Source organism: Manacus vitellinus, unplaced genomic scaffold (genome assembly GCF_001715985.3).
Source record: "Manacus vitellinus isolate BGI_N305 unplaced genomic scaffold, ASM171598v3 scaffold_12_pilon, whole genome shotgun sequence".
In the NCBI taxonomy this organism is placed as follows: domain Eukaryota; kingdom Metazoa; phylum Chordata; class Aves; order Passeriformes; family Pipridae; genus Manacus; species Manacus vitellinus.
The window spans coordinates 10,449,590-10,475,763 of NW_021938949.1; the positions used below are offsets into that span (position 1 = coordinate 10,449,590).

A 26,174-nucleotide genomic window follows, 5' to 3' on the forward strand; every position below is an offset into this window, starting at 1 on the left:
CACTGGAGGAGTTCTGAGGGCATGGGAGGTGGCTTAGGATGGACAGAAGTGGAGGATGTTTTGCACTGTGCCCACTGGGTATAGTTAAAACCTTGGCATAACTTCTACCAGGTGTCATTTGCAAAATTCCATTCACCTCTATTGTTGTTATTAACCCAGAAATCATAACAAAAGCTGCAGAACCTTCCAAGTAGGAAATAAAAATGGAGAAACCCTCTAGAAGAGATTGTTATTTGCTAGTTGTTTAGAAAGAGCCTTAGTACCACATTAAATGTGGCCATGACGACAGAGGCAGCCCATAGGATGTAAATTTGTGGCTTACAAGGTCAGCCTAAACTACCTATCAAATTCTGGGTAGAATTTAAGACTCTAACTGATGAAGTCTCACATGATATGAGTGAGAGATTACCAGTGTCCTCATACAGTAGTTCCACCAATGCATTCAGTATAGTTACCTAAACCCTAGATTATCATTATTGTAACAGAGACAGGGAAGGAATAAGGTGCTTTCTGATGCTGGCAGGTTTCTGGAATTGTTTTCCCTTCTTCCTCTCTCTGTCTTATTTATTTATTTAAACTAATCCATAAGCAAACATCTCATATGCATCTGTTTGAGATGGTTTCTCAGAGGACTGAGGTTCAATGGAATGAAAAGTATTCTATATACATCTGACTGAGATGCTTTAAAACAATTAACGAAAATTCCCGTGACTTAGTTCTGTCAACACATTTGGGTGCCTAAAGTCTTGGAACCTTGTGGTTACAGATATGTGCTCACAGTAGGCAATATACTAATATAGCACAGAGCAATTCTTCCTGAACAGAATTCCAAAGGACACAACACTCACTGCCGTTACCTTCCTTTGGAGAAGAATCAATTTTTGGGGTTGACTCAAATTCAGGCATCTTTAGATGGAGGAATTTGTTACTATACCCTTCTTCTGGAAGTTTTTGTCCCCTGAAGCACAACAAAGGAGTTTCTGAACTGCCAGTCCATCCAAAGGTTTTATGAGCGTGTGCACCAGTTCAATGTAGCACAGGAGTTGGAAACTGTAAATTATGGCAGTAGATGAGCTGTTCCACATGGAAGTTACCCACTCCTGCTGTGAGAACAGCACTCCTCTCATAGGGGAAGCACACATACTTTGAGGTGGCAACTGGTTTAGCCATTTGTCTTTAATTCACTGCACACAAATCAACATATTCAGTGAGTCATAGCAATGACATGACTTACAAACGAGCTGGCAGAAAAGTATGCATCTTGGTCAATTATAAAACTCCTCTTTTATTATCTCTTGAGTACAGTGAATTGCATTCCAGGAAGCATAAAGCAGGAAAGCAAGTGACATAGACCTGACAGACTGACACTGGAGTCACTCACAGAGCACTCCATTACTCAGGTCGTCCCAAATGAACCATCTCCTTAAAATGTGTTCCTGGCTCGGCAGCCCTCAGATTGATGGAAGCAGGTAGGATGGGAGTTTCCAGGTGGGTAATAAGGAGACAGGATCTGTATTTTAAGGAAGCAGCTGCTGTGAGTGGGTAGCAGGGCTGACCAGCCTCCAAGACAACAAGGCTTTGGCTGCACAGCCTGAACACAGGCACCCTGGATGGGGTGTAATGGCTAAATACTGACTTTTATAGCTTCTGGGGTTACACAGATTCTAACCAAAGAGAAGATTCCTCAGTTCCTAACACCTACTTTAAGTGTGAGAGCTCAAGAGAACCAGAGACACGTGCTCTGCTCTGCCCACAGAAACAACCAGTCCGAGCCAAAACAATCAGCTGAGTGATGAGTACGAGTGTAGGCTGCCACAACTCAGGATTACACAGATCCATTGGCAATGAGCCCATGTAAATGGAATTGTTTTGAATGAGTAAAATATCTGAACACCAAGTATTACACAGGGGGAAAAAAGGCTATAAAATGAGAGGTTTGACAACTGTAATTTAACAGAACCCACTGAAATTGGACATGTGCAGGACACTCTTCCTTCACACAGAGCCTCTGAGATCATTTACCACACCTGCACAAGCATATTTCCTTTTAAGTTCTTTGAAAGGACCTTTGTAAGAATATCAGAATCTATGCTGCAGTACTGTGACATTTCTCAAATCCTCCAAGGAACATATAAGAAACCCTTCCTGGCAATACAGAACACTCATCCTTCCTACCTGGATTTACTGTTTTAACGTTTCGTAATACAAATTCATTTATTTTATCAGTGATTGTCATCTAATATTTCTATACTCCAAACAGAAACGTAACAAATCCTATTCATTTACAACTAACATTTTCATATCAAAGCATCTCAGTAGTTCCACATATACACTACCAAAATCCCAGGAAGTACAGCATAGCACAAAGCACCAGTTTAACTGCAGTATTCCAGTGTAGGCTGGGACTAACCTGGAATGCAGGAGTCACCTGGTTCAGAGCATACAACACTAAAAAGAGACTTCTATGACACAGATAGTTTTTAATTCTTTATAGAGACAAAAGAGATGGAGGGACAGAAAACAGACTGTCTCCCATATCAAAGTGTATCCAGTCATCCCCATCAGCTGGAACTCAGGAGATGCAAATGGCTCTTAAATAAATGCAGATCAAGTATCTGAATTTTGCAGTCTGAATCCATTTTTATTATATTACATATATTAAACACTTGAGATAAATTTATAATCCTCTTAAAGGCAACAATAAACACTACAAAATACTAGTGAGTTGTCATTACCGAGCCTTGCAGTAAAAAAAAGTGTATTTCATAAATCAGCTGGTACTGGCAAACATACTTTAAATCTTTCCAGACAGGAAACACATAAGAACTTAACAGAATTGCTTAGAAGACTAGCAGTGTCTGGTTACACAAACATAACCAAGCTGTATCAGCAACTATATATTACTTGTTTGCATGTCTGATCATTTCTGAATCATTAACTCTAAATATTTCTGTACTGGCAACTTAAAAAGCAAAGGGCAGAAATAATTATTAGCAAACTTCTCTTGACAAAAACATGAATTCCAAGCTTGTTTTCTGCACTAAAGTTATTGCTTGGACTTTCTATGCAAACCTGGCATAGAGAATTCTCTTCCTAATATCACAGCCATCCATCCCATCTGTTGGGCATAATGAGCACCAGGAACGAAATCTCAAACCAACTTCCAAAAAAAGACAATTTGGACATACCAACAACTAATTGAAAAAATTATTAATATGATGCAGTAGAATAGAAACAAAAGTTGTAACCCTGTATAACTCCTAATTATATTAGAAATACATACACTTTTAAAATTTGTATCAGCTATATTGAAAACTATCCTCTACTTATGCTGAAACTTTGGAGAGTTCAGGGCTTGATTTACTTTGAGTCCTGCAAAGTCTGCAAGTGGGGTCAATGCAGCACTTATCACCTGCAACTGCTCTGGCCAGCACTCGTGACAACAAAGAATTCATCTTCTCTCTTTCTGCTGGAAGCTTTGAGCACACTCTGAAAAGAAGCAGGTTAGTGGTCTGACTCCAAACCTCTTCAGCATCTTTTCTTCATCTAAAATTTAATCCTACAAGTGAAGCACATGAATAGTTTTAAAAACTCAAAATATATAAACTGCACAGGCTCACCATCAGCCCTGAAAAAATGGCAATGGAAAACCAACACAAATTAAATTGAAAGTTTCCTTACATGTTTAATGGTGCTCCAGGGCTATGTACTTTCTGAAGCACTTTAACAGGAATGTATTCCTATATGCTTTACAAGCAATACAGTTTTCCTTGGAAGGCTGAAAGACTGAGATGGTTGTGGAACATTAGGTTTATCCCTGTACGCCTGTAACAACTTCCTTGCTACTACAGGATGGTTATACATTCATTTCCTCTCCAAGCTTTTCTCTTGAGTGATCAGCCCTTAAATGCTGAATTCTGCACATACCTGGCCAGGCTCCAGGTTCCACTCTCCATGAACAAGCATTCTTAGCCAGTGGGGCTGACTGGATTTTTTTTTCTCCTCTTTGAATGACTGGGCAATGTTTTTAAAAGGAAATACAAACTACAGCCACAGAAACAAGGATTTAAAAACCAGTCTCACTATGTCTGCATTACCCATTTCCCTGAGGAATATCTTGGCAGACCAAAGTTCTGTAGTGCAACTCTCTGCAGCTGTCTGTGTGTCCACAGCTCTCCCTCAAACAGCTCTGTGGGAAATGCTTCTGTCTTGTTTAACTCTGAGAAAGTACTTCCACCCAGTCATTTCTCTTTTCCTGTGATACTCTGCCAGTTTAAAAGCAGCAGGTTGGAGGTTGGCTCTGGGAGAGGTTTAGTTTGCCCAGCTGCCTCTCCCACCACTCTGTAACAACAGTGCCATGTTTGCTGAGGCTCTTTACTATTAGTGGGGTCTTTTTTCAGTCAGCCTTGTTCATTTAACAGATAAATCATGCAGCACATGCAGCAATTGTTATTACAGCCATTACATCTGGTTCTAACCCTCTAATGGGCTTAACTGCTCACTCTTAGAATGAGCTGGACCACTGATAACTACAAACACACACCTGCCTTACTCCTTTCACCTCAAACACTGTCCCCTTTGAACTGTTCTGTGGTTATACTGGGTTATTCTGGGGACCAGTTCAGCTAAGAACTAAAATCATTACAAATTATTTCAACTTTGGAAAAACTCCCTGCTGAAAATGAATACATTTAGCATTAGGCTTATAAAATATTAGCCTTCTACTGAAACACATGAACCCTGTATAAACTATGATCTATTTACCTGAGCACTTCTTTGAAAGCTGGAATTGTCCTTTTGGTTTGTATTCCGTTTTTCAAGTAATAATCTGTTTGAAAGAAAAACAAATCCCCAAGAATTCCAGCAGTTTTTCACAGAGGCACATAGTACCTTTGTGCCTTTGTTCAGCTGTGTCCTTGGATGACAAAACCTTTTGTTTGAAGAGGTATAATGCATTTTAGAGCTCTTTGCATTTTAGAGCTTTTGCCCACTGTTACCATTGAAATAGTGCTTTCTGGTTCTGGATTGTCAGTTAGGAAGGATAACAATGAAGAAACATAAGGATCAATACAATTTAATTGTCTTTCACTCCAATCCTATTTTTTATATAGTAGACACTGGGAGTCAGATACTCTTGTATTCCTTCCGTGAAATAAAAAATACAAAGACTCACCTCCAAGATTTTGCCTGCTTTAAGAAACTTCTAGCTTTTGCTACTTCTTGAATAAGTTTCTTTAAATCATCTCCTTCAAAGTAAGGGAAAGCTGGATCCTGAAAACATAGTTAAAATATTCTACTTTAACTTGCAACAATTCATTATTTTCTGTTTCTACCAACTTAGTTAACTGAGCCTAAGTTCTACATTTCCCTACTCCTACCTACTTGCAGAGAAGGTCTTGGTCTTACAAGGGGAGAGCAGAGCAATTCTAGATTGAACTTGGTTCTGTTCACTAACATTTTTCTGCTGTGGGAATCCCTGAGGTCTCATGCTGGAGAATTAATGTGCCAAACACTCTAGAAGGATTTTACAATTACTTAAATGAAATACAAGATGGCAAGCATAAGAAAGCACAGTAAAAGCTAAAGTTAGCTTAAAATCCACAGTGGTCCAAGATATGTTTTTTACTTCTCTTTCAAAACCTATATTGCATTGTATACTCCTTTCCTGGGTCTGGGCACCAGACCAAGGCAGTTAGAAGAAAGGCAAAGACAAATACTAAGATTCCTCCTTTTGGTTTCAATGTGAAGTATCTTAGGAGTCTTGTGTTATTTTTTCTCTCTCTCTCTTTTTTTTTTTTTCTGGTTTAAATGCAGTTTGACTTCTGGTGAAGAACTAAGTTGAAATGAAACAACCCAAACCAATCCATTTAGCATACATCTTCATCTTCAAGCCCCTCTGCCAATATTCTGTGTGCTGCTAATTGTCCATCTTCATCTCCAAAGCAGCAATGGTAGCGCCCTCCTGTCTGGGAAGCAAGTTTCTTCAGAAATTCATTAGCTCCTCTGTTAACAACAAAGTAGAAAGATGCTTATGAAAATTGATTTCTCTGAAAGCAACAGCAATAGAAAAAGAATTTCTAAGAACTCCTCAAAAAATATTACATCTAAAAATAGTTGGGAGGACATGATTATAAACTTCTGTATGAAACGTAAGTCATGTGGCAAATACCTGTGTCAGAACAACCTTCCCTGTTCCCATCTTGGTAACAGAGATTTCTGACAATAAATAAACTAGTAATTTGGAAAGTTTTTTTTGTTGTTCTTGCAAAGTATCATATACCTGTCTGCCCAGCTAAAAGAAATGGTGTGGATTTTAATATCTTGTTCCTTTCTCAATCGTTCAATTTCTTCCAAAATCAGACTGCAACTGGTGTCTGGTTTTCCATCAGTCAATAGATACAGTGCCTCTACACCTTGGAAACTGAGAGCCTTCTGAAAAGCAAAACATAAGTTTAAATACTTAGTACATTTATATGAAAAGTTATATTTAAGAAGAAAAACATAATTCCAATGATTTAAGATAGTTTTATATTTACCACATCATTAATCGACTTACTTTTGTCTTTTCCTTTTCACTAATCATGAAAGAGACCAAGGATATACATTTGAAAAATAAAGTAGATAATTTGTAGCAAAAGACAACATATTTATAAGCAGGAAGTCATTAAAAATTGACTCATTGGAATAAGAAAATTAATTGGTTTTGGAGAACTGCTGACAAAAGATTTTTCACATCACATTTCGTAGGAGTTAAAGATGTTTAATGTCTGAAAATCAGGCTCATTAGGATTTGACCTTTTCATATTATGAAAAACTGCTACAGTTATTGACATTTTTGTATTGCAGACACACCTCAGAGTTCTACTGGACTTGATTCATGATGAATTCCATAAAATTTATATGGAGACTGTGCAAGGGTGTCTGGAAGAAGAACCATTCATTTAAGGTAACACTTCTTTTTTGATTCAAATTTTAAATCTTGTGGAATTGCGAGTTCCTTCAGCATCTGTTTTAAATTATTAGTACTACTTAATTTCTACACTGAACATTTTTATAGGAGAAAAGTTTCTTCACCTGCTACTGAAGTTCAAGAATTGCACTCAAAGCCTATGAGATTCCAACAAACTGCTTCTTTAAAAACCCTGTTTGGCTCAGAGCAACATACCACAGCCACAGATGTACATAAACATAATTTTGAGCATATAAAAATGTTGTATGCTTTGACCTAACCATTTTCCTAAAATGTTACCAGTCAGGGGGAAGTGTTTTATCACCACAAGACACAACGTCTTCTCCAATTTACTAACCTGTAAAGCTGTGAGGATGCACGTGTTACCATGGGCACGGAATTTGGAAACCCACTGCACAGCATCATGACATGATTCATCAGTTGCCTCTACAAGACACTCTTTCCAACTCTCTGTATTTTCTGCAAATCTCAGCAGGTTAAACCTGAGGAGAAAGATGACCCACAACATTTAACCCTCACCAATATGATGAGTCACTTTGGATAAGGTAGATTTGGAGTAAATAAATAAATTAATTAAAAAAGCCACAAACAAACCCAACAGAAAAAAAACAAACCCCAACCAAATCCCCCACCCCAGAACTTAGTGTTGGATTAAATCTTCAGCTTTGGAGGAATCCCAAAGCATCTCTCACTCTGCATGAACAGAAAACCTATGGGAATGCTGAGCCCAAAAGAGTGAACAGCATCAGCCTACAACATAGGCTCAGATCTTAGAGAGCTCAGAACTAAAAGCTGGTTAAAAAGAACAGAAAAAGCAGTTATGTCACATGCATATTATAGTCTAACATTTAACAATTACTTGGATTGTGTTTCAGCACTGTATTGCTTATAATTAACAAGCAATTATTACATAATAGGTAGTGCAGATTTCAATCTTTATCAGTAACTCAACATACCTGACCTCATTTCTTCTTAGCTGTTCCCAGATAAGGGAGGTGAGTTCTTTTGTGACATGTGGCAAATATGGGCCAGTGGAACCAGATGTGTCAATCAAAACACAGACATTTGCTTCTAAAATGGTACCAAACAACCTTCGGCTTCCTGGGCCAGAACAGGAAAACTAATTAAGGGTCATTACACAGGTGTATTTTATTGACCATATTGTAAATCTTCATTTTAGGGGTTATTCTGGGCACATTTCTACATCATTAATCTATGCAGTAACTAGGTAGTTAAAAGATTAATAATAGAAAAGTTTTCTGCCATTTCAAATCTAGCACTATCAAGCATTAATTACTAGGCAACTGTAGCAACTTGCATTAAATAATTTGTAGCTCCTACTTCACAATCCAGCAAAAAATTAAACAAAGATCTTTATGAGCAACACAGAGATCAAAATGCTTTTCACCAGCAGTGATGCTGAACTTCTAAACAGGGCACATTCTTAGCAAAAGAAACAAAAAAGCTAATTTAAAAGCTTGTATATGTTACCGTATATATTTTGTTGATAGAAAGCTTCTAGTTCTGTATTCAGGAACACAACATCCAAAAAGTAAAAACTTACATCACAGCTCCAATTATTTCACAGCAAACTAAATGTTTATGAGCTACACAGATGGAAAATTCCACTGTATTCTTGTATCCATAAAAACGAGTTTTAAAATTTCCATGAAACGCAAAACAGATAAACCTTTGTTCATATTTGAGCTTTGGATTTGTTTCTATCAGAAACAGCAGAGCAGAAGACTTGGTGTATATTTAAGTTGTGCTTTGCAGACGAGCAGCTGCACAGCAATACCTGAGAGCAGCCACTGTACCCTCTGGAGGTAGCGCTGCAACACTCGCTCCAGCTGTTCTGTGTAGATTTCCAGCTCTTTAGGTTGAAACTGCAGATGTTTCACAACCCCCTGGAAAAATGCATTTTGTACAGGAACATCTTGCTTCAGGAAATCTGAGCTCAGCTGCTATGTATGCCATGTTGGCATTAGAAAACAGGGAGATCAATTTTTTTTTTGTCTTTACCTCCAGGAAATAGGGCAAGAAAACAATTCTGTGACTTGCTGGTAAGTAACTGGTTCACCCAAATTAGGGAAGCTTGGCTCTCATCTCAGCCAGCTGTGCTGGGCAACACAATTATATAATTGGACTGGACAGATGCATCTCTTGCATTATTTCTGAGAGTTTACAGATGTGATAGAGCAATAATATCCTTTCTATGCTTCTCTCCAGTCACTACACAAACTAAAAAATCCTACACAAACTAAAAAATCAAGATCTAACATTTTCCCAGTTTCAACTTACACATGATTTTGAAAAGATTTACTTAAAATTTTAAAATTATTTTTCATACTATATGAGCAGAAGAGATACACCCTAAAGATCCCATGGACTTCAAACATCCTAAATGTTTTCTTTTGTGGTGAATAAAAGACCTTCTCTGGCTTTCTATTACAAGTATGATTTAGAAAGAAGAACAGAGATGAGTGGAGGGAACATCACACCAGCAAGCCACAAACACTGATCAACATGCACTGTCTAAAACAAATACAAAGGCTTTCAATGAAGTAGATAGAGGACATCTGAAAAAACTTACATTGATTTCTGCACTAGGGAAGATAGAACAGTATTTTGCTGATACTTTCTTGTGCAGAGACTCCACAGTTTTGTTTTGGTGGGTGCAGCCTGGACCAAACATCAGCCTGGGCAATTCCAATTCAAGCTTTTTTATACTGTACTTGCTCAGCCACTTGTAAGACAAACCAATGGAAAAATTGCTTGTTGGAAAACATTAATTTAATTTTAAGTAATAATACATTGTACAAAATCACAGTCAACATGTTCTCATTAATTCAGATGGATAGTTCCAAAATGGCAATTTATTAGTGAGGAGAAAATTACCTCTTTGCTTGAACAGATTTCCTCTTCTTTTGGCAATGTAACAGGGGGAACAGACTTTCTTATGCACATAGTCTTTGGATATTTCTGGTTTACTGTACCTGTTGAAGAAAATGAACAAGTAATATTGAGAGCTCTAGGTTAAAATATAGCCCTTTTGAATCACATATGACCATTGATTAACAAAGTCCAACCAGACAAAACCCCCAATAAACCAAACCCCCAAACCCACAGATTAACATTTCATACACAATTCCACGTTTGAAAAAATCATACAGTTTCTACATATCAAAGTACCTAAAAAAAAAAATCACTTATTTTTAAAAACTGTCACCTTCAAAAAATTCCAACCCAAATTTTCTATAATGATCTAAAGCACAATGACAGCATTTTAACTTAGAGCACCTTTGACCAGAAGATGCCAAAGGACTTTACAGAAAATAAAAAGGAAAAAAAAAAGAAAGAACCACCCACCTCCACTCAAACCAAAAAATCTTTCCCCCTGTTTGATAAACTCACTTCCACTCACTGTTTAAAGCACAGTAGTTATCAGTGACTTAACAACCTGACAGTTTTATAATCAAAATGCTGATAAGAAAAGGGGCTTCACCCATCCTATCCTGGTAAGACATACCCACATTTCTTCCTTTATCAGTGTGAAATACAGATAGAGAAAGCTCTGGCTGCTTCCTTGGTTTATCCTTTCTTTTATTCTCAGTCTGAGGCCATTCTTTTACTGTTTGTGCTATAAATAAATAAGAAATAATAAAAAAAATTAACTAACTTCAGCTAGATAAAACTCTTACATGCAACCCTGTTCTTCACTTCATATATTCCTATTACCACAATCATAAATACTTCATTTTCTTAGCTACTGGTTAAGAAAAATCCTATTACAGAACTACTTATGTGGCTTTCATAGATATGGAACTAAAACTTGTACAAATGTATAAATTACCATCGGGAAGAATGTCACAGGAGTTAATTTGAAAATATTAGGACTCTGAATAAGTGTAATATTTATTGGAAAAACCAATTAACTTTGTACAGAGCAAATATGAATCCAGATTTGTAAACACTGCTACATACCAACATTCTAATTTCAATAAATCAGTAGATTTGAAGACTCAAATTTAATGTAAAAAAAAAAAGAAAAAAATTTGCAAATTAAATTTGCAAAGATGCAAATTAAAAAACACAGGAAAACTACAAAAAAATGGAGGAGAAATGAATTGGACTTTAAGGGACCAAGAGTAACTGGAATCAATTGAGTTTTTCATATACCAGGAACAGTTGGAAGAGTCAGCACTTCAGACAACCTGACATTTGTGTTGTAATCTTCCTTCATTACCAGATCATAAATAAATCAAGTGAAACAGCATATTAATGACAATAGGATCTAACAGTATGAGTGTAAATGGATATATTAAACTAATAACATAATAAACCTCTGAATTGCTGAGCCTTCTGGTTTCAAGTGTGGACAAAGCTGGGTTCTACTTTCCACCACACACACCAGACATTTCCTGATACAGGAAGGGTACTCAATCATATGAGCTGAAAATCACTACACAAAACAACCACAATGTTTTCTATCAGTCTGATTAAAGATTAAAACTTCAGGTGTTTCTAAAAGCTTAAATAAAATATCTAAATACTGTCTTTTAAGCAAAACCCCAAAGAAACTGAAGAGAAAAAGCCCCTAATCCATCCAGACCTGGTGGAATTTCTGCTTTGGCACTAGGAGGACGCCATGCCAGGACTCTTACAGGAGTATTTCTGCCTGCACCATGGTTGTCTTTAACATCCTATAAGCACATCAAAAAAATAATTGTAAAAAATGTTTCAGTTGGATCATAACTGCATTATTCAAAACTGGAACTACCCTTCACTGTTCTCTAGTTCCTGCTTTACTCTGGCTTTTCTGACAAGTCAGCAGACTGCCATGACAATGTGTTAATTTGTAGTTTCTTGCTGGGTGAAGTAACTTTTAATTGCTCTGTTTTTATTATCTTGTTGATATCATCTGCTGCCATAAAACTGGAGACCAACATCTACAGGCAGAGGAGTTGGGACCACTTTTGCCACTTGAAGGAGCAGTCTAGTATGGTGAGGGCATTGTTTTATAGAATACAGTGTAGACTGTCTTCCTCAGCATTTTACTGAACATTGGAAATCTAGTGCTGACCCCAGTAATTCCTTCTTTAGGTGCATGGCTCATCCCTGCAGGGGCTGAGCACTCTGCTAAACAACACAGCACTTGTGTAACCCTCCTGTAGGATAAGACTTTCGCTGTGACACTGAGCCATCAAGTGACATCTAATTAAACATACAGCACTACTATAAATATCCCCAAACATCTACAGACAACCCTGTACCAGTTTTCTACAATTTTAACCCCTGCAAAACTATGCTATGTAGTCACCTCTGAGTAATTACTTTTTCCCTGCATTTGTGAAGAGGTGTTGAGAATATGCCACTTTTGCTAAAACAGCCTGGAAGGCCTGTGTGAGCTCACCTACGAGGTCTTTGCAACATTCTCACACCTACATTTCCATTCCCTGCATTCCCACACCTACAATGCTGTTCCCATGAGAGCTGAAAGTTCCAGGTGAGAGGTTAAATACATCCTCTGCAACTGAAAGCTCTGTATCTATTCATTTATACACCAAAATGGTAAACACTGGCACTGTCCCTTTCTGTCACAGATTTGTACACCCACTCAAACCAAATGTGTGCACAGCCAAAAACAACACAGAAAACATAAGCAAAATCCCAAAGGACTCAGCAGTGTAACTCCACAGAAATAAGCACAGAAATAAGGGCAGGAAACAAATCCTGAATCCTGCTCTTGTTTTATGCTGGATGTGCTACTGAGCTGCAGCTCATCTGTAAATGAGCAGAACACCATAAAATTCAGTACCTTCTAGAAGGACTTGCAAAACAGATGTAATTTGGTAAAGCACATTTTTGCTTTGCCCATATTTTCATTAACCATTAAGCTTTTAATATCAGAGCAGGGATTATTTAGACACCTTTACTCTGTGATTCCATTATAATTAATTACTTAGCAGGAGTCAGTAAGATGTAATTTTTGGTACAGGTAGCATTTTGAATGCAAATGGAAATTCAGAGTACTATCACAGTGCTGTTTTAATTCCCTCAAATATTCAGCTGAGCACTTCTGTCACAAAGAGAAGCATCCAATATCTGGGAAGGATCTCTAATTAAACCCCAGCACATTAACAATGGGACCATTTCAAACCATTCTAGCCGGGCTTGGAGCTGTGGGTTTAGGAGATGGCAACTTCTGTGGCCTTCTTTTCTCATTCTTTGTAAGTGCATTTGAATCTCCTTCTGGTGTAAATGGATTAACAGACTGATTTACTGAACGTTGCTTCAAGGATTCCACCAGGAATGCACACTGAAATGGAAGTTCACTTTGTTTAGGAATTCAAATATGTGAAATGTAAGTATATGAAATTTCAAAGACAGGTATTTTATATTTATTACTGTAATAATAAATAAAATTCATATTGAATTGATCAATCTGATAATGCTTAAAACCCTTAACTGAATAGCTAACACTCCTTTGTGTTGTGCTTGCTCAAACACACTGGATGGAAATCCTTCCTGCTCTGAGTAAACATTCCAAAAGAAAAGGCAACAGTATGCATACCAAGGCTAGAACAAATTGGAAGATGGTGAACCAAGTATATGCATCTGTTAAATGATACTAAAATATTTTAAGATGTCATTGAATATCCACTGACTCTTCCTTAACAAGACCAAAAACCTTTGTGACTCAGACTTGCATCCAACAAAGTGCTCAGCTCTCTGGACATGTATCTTACTGCATAACTCTTCCTAATCACACTTTTATAAGAAACAACCACTGTAGTGCCAGGCTGGCTATACTGCCTCAGTTATTTTGTTAAATATCTTTGGAAAAAAGTCATGTGAATGTATATGGAGAGATATGGTCTAATGCTACACCCTTGGTACACTTCAGAAAACAACTGTTTTAGAATTGAACAAAGGTATTGTGCCAGTGACAACTCTCCCTCCACTGTGACTTTTAAGATCATAATATTATGTTTGTTATATAACACATATAAATTTTAGATCTATTTATTCATATATATAATTAAAAGGTACAAGTAATTCTATTTCAGAAACATTCATCACAGGATTAGTAAAAAAAAGGAGAATCATTTCAACTGTAAAATCCATGCATTTGATAAGGAATCGTGGCTACTCCAACACCAGTCACTGCAGTGCTATTGTACAACTGCTTCCTAGTCCATATTTACACCCTTTGGTGACTGTTCTAATACTCCAGAACATTCCTGCCCTTGCAAGGATTTTCATTTTGTCCAATCTCCTCCACTGACAGCTGAACAAACACCACTGAATTTTTTTTTAGGAAGAAATACATAATTTAAAAAGTTACATATAATTCATACCTTTTGGGAGTAGTTTTTTGCTTTTTCCATTTCCGACACAATACTAGTAATATCATCACTTTCAAAAATACCTGATAATCAAATAGACACTAATTAGGGTTTTTTAGAGTGTACAAAACATGTATTTTTGTAAATGTACAACAATTTGTAGATATGCCAAATATCAGAGAAAAGAATCACAAAACCTGTTTCCTGCAACCCTCACTGTCTGAACCTATCATGTTAGTAGTATATTATATATAATATATATACATTTATAATATTTTATATATTATATATATAGTAATATATATATTACTATATTTTAAATGCTCATTTTTAAAAAAACTAACAGAAAATGGTGAATTCAAATAGAAAATACCAAATTGCTGTGTTAAGGCTGCATTATAATATTCTGCAATGCAACTGAAAGTCTCAATAAAACCACAACTTGAGTTTATATCTCAGTGCTAGTAGAGCATTGGCATAACCTAAAAAAAGCCAACTACCTGATCTGGGAGTAAAAAAAGCATTAATACATATTATTTAATTAATGAAAAAGAAGTATGTGTTGACCTCCCTGCTCACATACCTGCTTCTCCAAACCAGTGGAATCTGCCCCTGGCTGCCTGCACTATTTCTCTAAAAGCACTGGCAGTTTCTGCAGGGCTGGCATAGCGGGCTGGGATAACCCCACTGGAGCCAATGTCCTCCATGGCACTGAACAGACAGACATGAAGCTGTAAATCAAAACCTCTGCAAACCTCAGCCACATAAGCACTGATGGTGTGCTGTAAGACAGAGAAAAAAAACCCATCAGTAGTGACCCCCTACCTCAGACAAGCTTCTGTCTACTCCACTGGTTCCTGACACTTATAAATGATATACAAATCCTCCCAGTCTGATGATTTCTTAGGTTTGCACAGAATTTCCAGAGAAGAGACACCTCACTGTACACTCATGGTGAGGAACTCTGGGCTGTGCACATGGTTTAACAGCCCTAGAGCACATGAACTATGAACATGTGTCCAAGCAAGGGATTACTGTGGTTAAAAACAGGAGCTGTCTCTGCACAGGGTACTATGGAGTTTCACTGGACAATTACTTGTGTCTTTGTTCCCCTGAGTTATGAGGAAATGGTACCACACAAAAAAATCAGAGTTGTTCAAACTCAGGAATGTCCACGGAAATGATGGCCAGAGCTGGAGGGGGAGGGAGTCCTAAAAGCAAAGTTTGAATTTTCCATGAATGGCACATTATTAATAATTGCTGCCTCCAACACATGAACAGCAATTGCAGAGATGGAAGTTTGGGCTGCCCTAGGGATGTAAAGGAGGAGTATTCTGCCAATGAACTGTGATGACTAGCAAAAGGAAAAGAAAAAAAGGGGAAAAAAGAGAGAAAACCAGAGTTGAGACTAATTCTGATAGGAACTTACAGAAGAGTTGCCTATGATGATACTTACTGTTTCCTGATCAGGTATTCCAGTAGTCAGCAGGTAAAGTCCTTGTGATTTGTGTTTCTCTTTGTCTTTGAAGTCGACTTCTACAGCTCTCCTGAGTGCACTCATGAAATTTCTACTGCCCTTGCACTGCAAGTTCAACACCCATCTAAAAAAAGATGTTTACAGTTCAAAGAATGAAGAAACAAAAGCTTTTGTTTCTCCTTAAAGCAATAAAGAGAGCTAAGAATCTGAAATAACACTGCACTGGAGTCTAAAAGTTTTGAGAATGACAGCGTGCAAAACCAAATTATATATTGGCCCAAATTATTTGTTCTAGTTTATGTACTGCCACCATAGAAAACCAGTTTTTAAGGTAAGATACAGAGCATGAAAAGGAAACAATTATCTCTTAATTTTATATGGAAAAATGTTAGCATACTAGAACTTACAGAAATAAAAATGAAACCTGATATATAATGAAAACACTCTGGGTGTCACTCCACAAAAAGAAACCTGGGATTTACTTCCAAAGTATATGGGGAAAAAACATAGTTCAGGTTTCACATTTCAGTTGTATTTGAAGCAGTCTTCAACTCCTAATGTAACCTGTGCATTTCTTACACAGACATTTCTCTATCTGTGTACATATATATTGTGTACATATACGAAATACAAAGTCATTAAGACATATTAAACTTTATAATGGTGTCTTTACAACAACCCATCATGAACAATCAGTGCAGAACATGGCAACCTATTTTTGTAATATGATAAATGTATAAATATTTTTAATTGTTCACATTGTTCTTTGTTCCATCTGTTTCACAAGACCTGTGATCACCGAACTCACACACATGGGATAATTATTTGATCCTACCTCCAAGCCTTTTCTAAGTTTTCTGGATGGGAAGGAAGCAGTTCCTGCTGCCAAGGCACAATGTCACTCCCAAATCTTACATGGAAAGATAACAGCAATTAATTTGCAGATTATGGTTTAGAACAAGCAAAAAGAAAGAATAAATTCACTGCAAAAGAAAAATCTCATTTGGGGTATTAATACTGCTATGAACAGTATAGCAGGATGAGTATTGGATTGCAGGGATGATGCAATCAGTTCCAGTGAGCCACACCCAAACCAGTGATTTTTAATTACTAATCTGATCTCTGTTCATCTGATCCATGCACTCACCCAATAAAGACAAACTATTGCTAGTTTTGCAATTACTTCACTAAAAACCATTAAATACAATTAAAAATCTAAAATATGTCCATTAGTAACTACAGTCTCTGAGCAGACCTGTTTCATGGCAATGCATTACAATTATTTTAAAAGAATCTTCAGCAGTTGCTCACGCTATGATATTGAAGTAATCCTTATTTGACATTTGTTCCTCAAGTAAAAGTCGCAGAGAATGTTGGATATGGGTGATGTACATAGAGTTTGTCACTGATATATCAACAAGTATAACCACCCTGGATAAGAAAAGAAAAAAAATCTTATTTCATTATGTGTTTTTATCTTCACTGCACTCCAACTTGCCAGGGGAAAAGTATCAAAATGTATAAACACTGAATTTAATTCTGCAAAAGATAAGGTGAGATTTTAGAAAAAAAGAGCAACTGTGCAACTGAGGTTGGGGAAGGCCTCAGACACACTGTAAATAAGCACTATCCTCAAACACAGAACTAGATGAAGACTTCAAATCTCACAAAAAAGGGCTGTCAAATACAATACCTCTTTTCACAAACACTCCCCCATATTCTTCTGCTAGCAATGGAGAGCCAGTCAATTCGTTTCTCATAGATATTTACCATTTTAGTAAGGAGTTTCTATGGATAAAATACAGAAAATTTATGTAAAAATAAAAAGTTCAAGTCTTTTATCATCAAATGATTAACACAGAAGTAACATGACAGCACAGTAATGAAAAAAAAAAGATTTTTGTTCTTTTTGACAGCAGTATTTCATTCTTAGTAACGATAAGAGAATACAGTCCATGAGAAAAACATACAGTGATAAAAAAGCAACAAAGAGTCTAAAGGTCTAAACTCTCCTCTTCACTTTTCCTCTTGCTAGCACGTCCCAAAATAGTGGTCAGGCATATTAGCAAAAGAAAAAAAGAAGCTTAAAAAATACAGCTTTTGCAAGTTTACCATTTCTTCAACAGCATTTTTAGGCAGTGTACATAACAAAACACATCATTTAAAAGAAACACAGTATTTTCAAACGTATCATTCTTTAACACAGTATCAAATTAAAGACATTAAGGTAATTTGTCTAAACTCTACAGAAAATGACCTTTGCAAGTATATGCAGGCATTATATGAGGGCATATCAAGATAGAAAAGGACACTTAATGTGGAATAATTAGATGGTAATCCAGCCCTGAGATAGACAACTCACCTGGTAGTTGTATAATACTGGCAGGTCAACATGGATATTTTTCACAGTTCCATCATGCCATTCAAACTGCATCATGATTTTCTAGAAGGATAAATAATAACCATTTTTAAGAATGGCAGTAGTATTTGATCTGAATCTATGATTCACATTTCTTTTAAAGCCTGTAGAATTTCACTAACTTACAAAGCACTGATTTTAACTAGAAATACGTAGCAATAGAAAGAAACAAACACAGGAAAAAAACTTACCTCATGCAGAGTTGATGATATTCTTTTTTTAAGAATAGGTATGAACTCCACCACAGGAGAGAAAGCATTGGGAGCCAGAACTTGATAAAGGTTTAACTTCTTGGCTATAGGAAGAAACAAATACTTTATATAGAACACACACTCAGATTCATATTTCATATTTGTTAAGTTTTTCCTTCTGTGCTACCTTTCAATCCATATGTCTTTAACCAGTCTGTTGAGGTTTTGGCCAGGACACTTGGTGTTTGAATAACTAATGGTCCTTTGAGCTTCGGAGGCTTTGGGAAGAAGCTGGAAGGTGCTGTATTTGCAAATCCTGCAGAAACCTGAAATGGATTTTAAGAAAAGCTCTTGCAAGTTTCAGCATCATTTTTTTTATGCTCAGTCTGAAGTATCCAGTATGGTGGACATAATTAAAACTAAAGTGCTGTGATTACAACAAGCAAAACACTTTGAAAATGCCTGATTATTTATAAAATTTTTTTTCATATTGTGAACCTAAACATTTCTGACCTTGGTTATTCAACATATATCTGAAAATGAAAGGATACCTCTGCTGTTTTACTACTAATTGAGCCACCAAGTCCTCTTTGGAAAGTCTGTTTGATGCTTTTGAGTAGGTCCTTGGCCTTCAGGAACTCCTGAAGTAGCAAATGAAAATCACTGCTATCAAAATACTGCAAATATAAAAACAAATGGGGAAAAATAAGTTAACTACTATTCAAACACCAACCCACACCAGCTTTCTTATTTTAAAGTGCACACATCAATACAAGACTGCCTGGCATAGCAGAATTGAGTGTAAATGTATTTAATGTACTGCATATAAATTAGTAATAATTTATAAACAAGATATTATTTTATTATTTTGAATCATGCTACAATAAACCACTGCTTTCATCAGCTGTAAGTCAGTAAACAGTATCTGCAGAATTTATTGTGCTTTTAGGAACATTTTCAGTTGCAGAAAGAATTAACCACAGGTTTATTGACCACTTCCTCAGCACTTCTGTGACAGAGGCTTTCAGTACCAAGCCTTGCTAGCAACTTCTACTCAGATCATAATTATTCTACTGCCTCAAAGGGAAGAATCATCAAAAAGAGAGGAAAATGCTTTGCCTCTCTAACTGTCACCCACCTCTCCCTTTGAAGAGTAGCAATGATAACGGCCTTCTACAGCTTCTGCAAGATTCTTCAGAACTGCCTACACAATATAAACAAGAAGAAAAAGAGTTACTTTGATTTGGTAGTCTCTTTTGGGTCGTTGGTATTCAATTCTCAGTTAGAGATAGAAGAAGAATCTTTGAGGTACATGTAGTGAGAAACCAAAGTAATTATGTTTCCATCATTTGCTTACCAGTCTTATTTTAATAAGGCTGAAAAACTAATTCAGTAAAGTTACAAGATGATGCTTCAAACAGATTTTTTCATGTGTGCAAATCTGTTCTAAAGAAAATATAACACTAAATCAAGAACTCTCTAATGACTAGGTCAGCTCCCCCACAAGTTTATGAGAGAAGGCATTACAGTTGAATAGGAAAAAAAAGACAGGACACTTAAGGAAGTTAATAATTAACACAATTACTTACAAGAGAAGCAGGATTGCTGCAATCATATGTAACAGTGTGAATCTGCAGTTTTCTCCCCAGCAAACATTGCTGAGCATAATCACACAGTATTTCAAAAGGCTGATCAGGGCTGATACAAAAAGTAAAGAAAAAGAGATATTAACAATGGCAGTAATTAAATGGGGAAAAAAAGGCCATATTGAAGAAGGCAGAGAAGAAAAAACAGTGGGAAAGAAATAATAAATCATGGGAATGATTTATGCATTTAGCACAAACTGACCTCCTCTCCCTTTTTCAACCATTACTGAGGTACCACTACTAGGGTTTAATTCTGTCCTGAAAACCTGAATGATAACAAAAGCACTAAGATTCTACTCCAATTCACAACAGCTTGTGGATGAAATTATCTGAATTATTCCCTGCTGGCCCTGGAAGATAAAAATTAGGAGTTGTGGCTTTGGCCCCTGTGACAAACAATGACAGAAAACCTTTCAACACTGTCTTCCAAGGCCCAAACGAAAGGAAAACTTTGCTTTGTGCTTTAGAACTTCACTTACAATTAATAAACTAGGAGTAGGGTAACACTCCTAGAATCTCTACTGTAGTCTTTTCCTTGTAATCCCAACTGCAATACTGCAATTTTCAAATTATGACAAAAGAACTGCAGAATTTATGTCCATAATTTATATAATCTCAGCCTGGTTTCATTTATTTAATCAGAAATTTTAAGTTTTCCATTAGCACAACTAAGATCAGAGAGAGAAGACAATCCTTCAACATTTAATGCTATTTTACAGCAAAATCTAGCTTATCCTCTAATCTTCACAGAGGCATGGGCCCTTTCAGTGACATCCTTAATGATGCTGAAGGCTTTTATTGATGTAAAATTAGAGCTAGCAGACTCTCAATAGATTACTGTGATAATCTATCTGCAAAAGAAAAATGTAGCTTCATATCAGAAAAGAGAAGATTTAAAAATAGTAAAAAAGGGAACAAATAAAGGAATTCAATGGTATGCACTAAAAACATATAAAACCTGGATCTTAAATTTTCTATTTATTTTTTATCCAGTCTGGTTTCTTGTCCCAATTCTGTATCCAAGCTAAAGCTGGTTGTTAAGAGAGAGAATGAATTTACCAGCTTCCTACAATAAGAACCAGGGAATTCAGTTCTTTCATTGTAAGGACATGCTTAAAGGCTTTCAGCAAATTGCAGCCTTGACCAGGCTCCAGCTCTTGTATCCACTGTCTCACTTCATGTAGCCTAGGAGGGGGAAAAAAGAAAAAGAATATGTGCAGGTGCTACAGAAGAAGATCATGAAAATTACTACAAACCACAGGAGCTGCTCAGATACTTTAAACATGAACAACCAGCTGGAAATCACTGACTGCATGTTGAACTCATTGCTTTTTCTCCCCTCTTAAAATCACTACAGGCACAAGATGAAAAACACTATTGCCTACAAGAGATTGTTCTAATTAAATGCAGGCCTTGTTTGAAACACCTTTATTTTTTGGAGAAATGAACTTACTTACACGTGAACATTGATGTTTTTTGGGCTCTCCCACAGCGGTGAAATTTCTGCACTGAATGAGAGGCAGTACAATTGCTCCTTATAACAAAGCTGCTCATCTATTAAGCACTAATGAACAAAAAATTGAAAATGCATTACTATCCAGTAGTAGGGTTATTATGTAAAAGATTAAGAATAGTAATTTCCCAAAAATTACTTGACAGCAGTATTTCCGGCTACCACTGAGAAAAGCTTTCAAGAAAAACTCACACATATTCAAATATTTGAGGAGTACAGAGACAAAACCTGCAAATCTATGGTATTCCAACTGATTTGTTAATGGGGCAGGAGTCAAGGAATATTTGTTGAACTGGTATCAGTTTTTCTGTAAAGCTGATGAGCACATGAAACAACTCTGATCTAGAATGCACATATCCACCAACCAAGCAAGTACTAAAAATGGTTAGTACATGTTCATGCATGGGGCTAAACAATAGTTCAAATATTAAAGAAACTGAGTTTTCTTGAAGGAGTTTTATCTGAAACATACAAATGAAAGATGCAGATAATATAAATTGATGTTAAATAGTTCAAGAATATGGGAAATTAAACCGTACCAAATGTCAAATTTAGACAGTAAACCAGCTACATTATATCTTCCTTCCTTACTACAAAAGTTTTCTAAAAATAAAGAGCATAATAAAGGACAATTTTCTTCCAAGAATTCAGAAACTGATTAATTCACCAAGGTTCTGACCAAGATTGTGAAATGTGCCTTGTGACAAAACGTAAAGGCATAAGAAAACCATCCTTATTATAAACAGCTCTATGTACAACTGGGTTCTACCTCTAACTGTTTCTGTTAGGCAAGTTTATCCCATTGAGAACATTGACAGAACTGAGAAAATTTAATAATACTACTTCAATAATGTTAGAATTGGCAGAACTTACTTTATTATTACTTACCAAAAGGTCCTTCTGAAAATCCAGTAGTCCAGGTCCATAACTCATGTGAGACACATCAATCAAAAGTCCCACTTTGGTTCCTTTTATAATACCAAACACCTTACAAGAGACAAGTAATTGTAAATTCTAGCTTATCTCAATTTTAATAATTTTACGGTTTATTCTGTACAACACCATTTTTAAATCATGTACTGGATATTTATTTTCATTTTAAACCTTTTAGACTAAAGATGACACAGTGACAAAGTCAAGGAGGGAAAAAAGAAGGAAAAAAGGGATAAAAAAGAAGGAAAAAAGGGATAAAAAAGAAGAAGAGAAAGAAACAAAAGAGGTAACTGGGTCCCAGCTAATCCTTACCAGTGAACCATATTACCTCCTTCCCAAGACAACCTATTCATTGTTTGAGAGGATAAATCAAACACAACATTGTCTGTAGCATCTCCTTCAGGCCAAACCAAGCAACTTTGTGGAAACCAGATTTTGGAATGCTGCTTCCTTCTCTCTCCCCTTTGAGAGGGAGTTACATCCTGAGCATTAGCACTACTGGGCAAAGTTAGTGCATAACCAGCTGGGCAAGAGAGGGCACAAGACAGTTCCACTCCAGTCAGAGGATGCTCAGCATTGTCTGCTCCCATTTAAGTTGTGCTGGGAGGTCCTGATGATTAAAACTGCTAAGAGAAAGAAAAATACTAGATCTGGAAGGCAGAAAACTGCATACCAATGAAAGATCAAAAAACCCAATCCACTGTCAAGATTGCTGCACATGATGTGGAACTCACAGTAAAAAAGGAAAATGCATAAGCTTTCTGCAAGTCACTTCTCACTAGTATTCAAAAGTTAATTTATTCTTTAATTTCATATACAGTTCCACTCTAAAAATATATTGCAAAGTTAAAGTTACCTTTCTGCTGTCCTCCAAGAGCCACTGAATTCTCTGCTGATAAAGTTCAATTGCTCTGACAAAAGGCATAGCACACACTTAGCTAAGGCATTCCCTGGCATTGTGCTTCAGTGTAACAATCAACAATCAACCACCTCTCTTCATCACATCCTTTCTCTCACAGATGCAAAATCTTTGAGAAACAGGTGTTTAAAAATACTGTTTTCAGTGCTCTTACACAACTGGTGCTTGCAGGGTTAACCATTTAAATTCCCCTTCCCCTAAAGCTGTTTGACTGATCAGATATGTTTTCTAACAGCTGCTGGTTTATTCTGTTCAGAAACAGGAGAGGGATACTCACCACCTCTATATGTGAACAACAGCAGCTCAGGCACTACTGAGTTTGGATCATCACACACAGTTTATTGTCAGGAGATGTATTTAATATAAACTACACTATTGCTTAAGACACTTATGAAATATAACATTGTGACTGAAAGGCAGCACGTTCATTGTTGTGCCAGACTAACTACAGCACAACCTTCAACAACTTAATGCCAAAATAGGTATAACCTGAGGTAAAACAAAATGCTTGCTGGCCTCTAAGACTGTTTTACTTTAACCTACTTCTTTTTAAAACCACGCACAGGATTTTTACAATTTGGCGAACAAAAAGTTTAAACAAATATTTGAAAGGGGAAAAACCTTTCTGCTTTTTCAAAAGAGAAAAGCTGCTTCTTTTTTATAAAAGACAGACACAGTGAGGTATGCTGAAGTGGCAGCACTCCTAGGAATTGTGAAGACCAGTAAAAACATTATGGTTACTCTACAGCTTATTGAACCTATTAATGAAATTATTTTCTCAACACCTGGTTAATAGGCATCTTCATTAAAAAGAACCCCAAGCTTCAGCTGTAGTGACACACAATTATCACCTACCCTAAACCTCAGCAGAAAGGATTTAATGCTGAGGTACTCTGAAGTTCCCACAGACAACAAATTAAGATTTAAGGCAGGACTTGCAGTCCTGGGGAGTGGGGATATAGAATCAGTTACAGATTAAAACTGTAAACAAGACTGATACTTACTCAGAAAGTCTGGACTCAAAATCAGTAACAGTCTCCTCTGTAAACACAATCCTTTCAACACCATCTCCTGAATTCCTGGAACACTGTGCATAATTAACATCAGAGGTGCACACAAATTAGGACTGAGTGCAGCAAGGGTAGTGTTGTACTTACAAAATAATATTGCCCTTGTTTACCAGATACTCTAATGTTAATTGCAAGGATTCTAAACTGTAGTTGCTTATCCATTCTTCTGTGGTTTGCATCATTTGAGATTGTATTGTCTTCATTTGTCCTCTCTATGGATCAAATAAGAAAAAATCACATGCAGCATGAGGAATTAAATGTGCTGTTCAAATGTGACAAAAATGTATGTCCTAAGGACAGTTGCTGGTAGGCAGTGCATGTCCAAGAACAACATAATTTTAGCTACTGGAATACTCTGTTGGACGTGGAATGTAAAGGAAAAGAAGCTTCCAGAATATCCCCAGATTGTGAGATAAAGGAAGGGGAAGGAGAACTGAGTTTGGAGAAGACAGGAAGGAAGACAAGAAATAGGAGAGTTCAGTAAAAGAATTAAAATAAACACCCCAGTGATTTACCAGAGAGGAAAACGAAATAAGCATCTCCAAAAAGTAACTCAGAGTTTGAAGGGACATATAGCCTTCTGCTGTTTTGAAGAAAAATGCAGGGTCTACAGCTGATCTACATTTATTGTTTTGCCTAATTTGTTCACAGACTGATTTATCTCTGCAGAACAACTACATGTAGTTGCATCACTTCAGTGATTATATCTATCAAATTGTCTGTGTATATGCAAATATATGTAAGGAAACATATTAGTTGTCTATCAGCTTATTTATTTCTCACTCTGTATTTATAGTGGGTATGTGTCACTGTTCTAGTTGCTCCATTTAGCAGGAAAACTCGCCTACCAGCAGATCTTGTGTCTTGTTGGTATGTGTTCCCAATAATCCATTATCTGGTCCTAGATGAGACGCAGTAAAATCTTGCCATGGTAGAGGATCACCCTGTACATGGGATTTTGTGGCCACCCTACAAGACAATTAATTTTATGGGATTACTTCATTACCCATAATGTTCCTGTATTGTCGTAAAGTCATTTAATTTTTTTTCTGTAGAAACTGTTTTATACTTTGCCAGTTGTTTAAACATTCATTTAATATATGATAAATGTTTTGAAGGGACATAGTACATAGTTTATATGAGCTAAAATTTATTTTATATCTATGTATGAAGCCCCAACAAGCTTCTGTAACAATTTCCTCACCCATTTTTCTCCAAAAGCTGATCATTGTCCAACAACCATGCCGTTTTCCTGATGTGTGTATCCATTATATGAATAGACTTAGCCTTGTTAAAAGCAAAAAGACAAAAAGCAAAAATGTTCAAATCCTCAGGAATAAACACTACTTAAAAAGGTGTTGTTGATATTGTCAGCAACTTAAATGATAATTTATACTGTATGTGGGACAACAGCAAACTAAAAAAAAAAACAACAAAGAGAAGTTACAATTATGCATTTACAGAAAACGGATTTAGGAACTATTCTGCAGGAGCTGCTTCTTAAGGGATTTTATGCAGTCAAATGTAACCATGCACAGCGGCCGGGAGACCCGCTTCACAGCCAGAAACGAGATTAACCACAGCAAAACGCAGAGCTGCCCCTCGGGCTTGGGCGCGGTAACAACTGAGCAAAAACCATCATAAAATGCCGGTTTCGCTCCGCTGGGCTCCCCCGTCCTGGGCCACC

At 36.6% G+C, this 26,174-nt stretch overlaps 1 protein-coding gene across 1 annotated transcript; it reads right to left on the reverse strand.

Moving 5' to 3' along the window:
- Nucleotides 1-1,628: 1,628 nt before the first annotated feature.
- VWA3A (von Willebrand factor A domain containing 3A) lies at nucleotides 1,629-25,888 on the reverse strand. The gene is made up of 33 exons (XM_025894522.2): nucleotides 25,692-25,888; nucleotides 25,336-25,456; nucleotides 24,575-24,699; nucleotides 24,422-24,496; nucleotides 23,355-23,409; nucleotides 22,454-22,552; nucleotides 21,510-21,616; nucleotides 21,112-21,237; nucleotides 19,996-20,104; nucleotides 19,545-19,610; nucleotides 18,958-19,083; nucleotides 18,594-18,732; nucleotides 18,407-18,510; nucleotides 18,159-18,239; nucleotides 17,490-17,584; nucleotides 17,108-17,227; nucleotides 16,632-16,706; nucleotides 15,776-15,920; nucleotides 14,903-15,101; nucleotides 14,332-14,402; nucleotides 13,131-13,289; nucleotides 11,583-11,673; nucleotides 10,500-10,610; nucleotides 9,869-9,966; nucleotides 9,564-9,716; nucleotides 8,769-8,877; nucleotides 7,927-8,071; nucleotides 7,308-7,452; nucleotides 6,281-6,432; nucleotides 5,877-6,003; nucleotides 5,174-5,271; nucleotides 4,765-4,828; nucleotides 1,629-3,559 (listed from the first exon to the last, which is right to left on the reverse strand). Exons 1-33 carry the CDS (start codon nucleotides 25,754-25,756, stop codon nucleotides 3,554-3,556), a joined length of 3,561 nt encoding a protein of 1,186 aa, XP_025750307.2. The 5' UTR covers nucleotides 25,757-25,888; the 3' UTR covers nucleotides 1,629-3,553.
- Nucleotides 25,889-26,174: the final 286 nt, after the last annotated feature.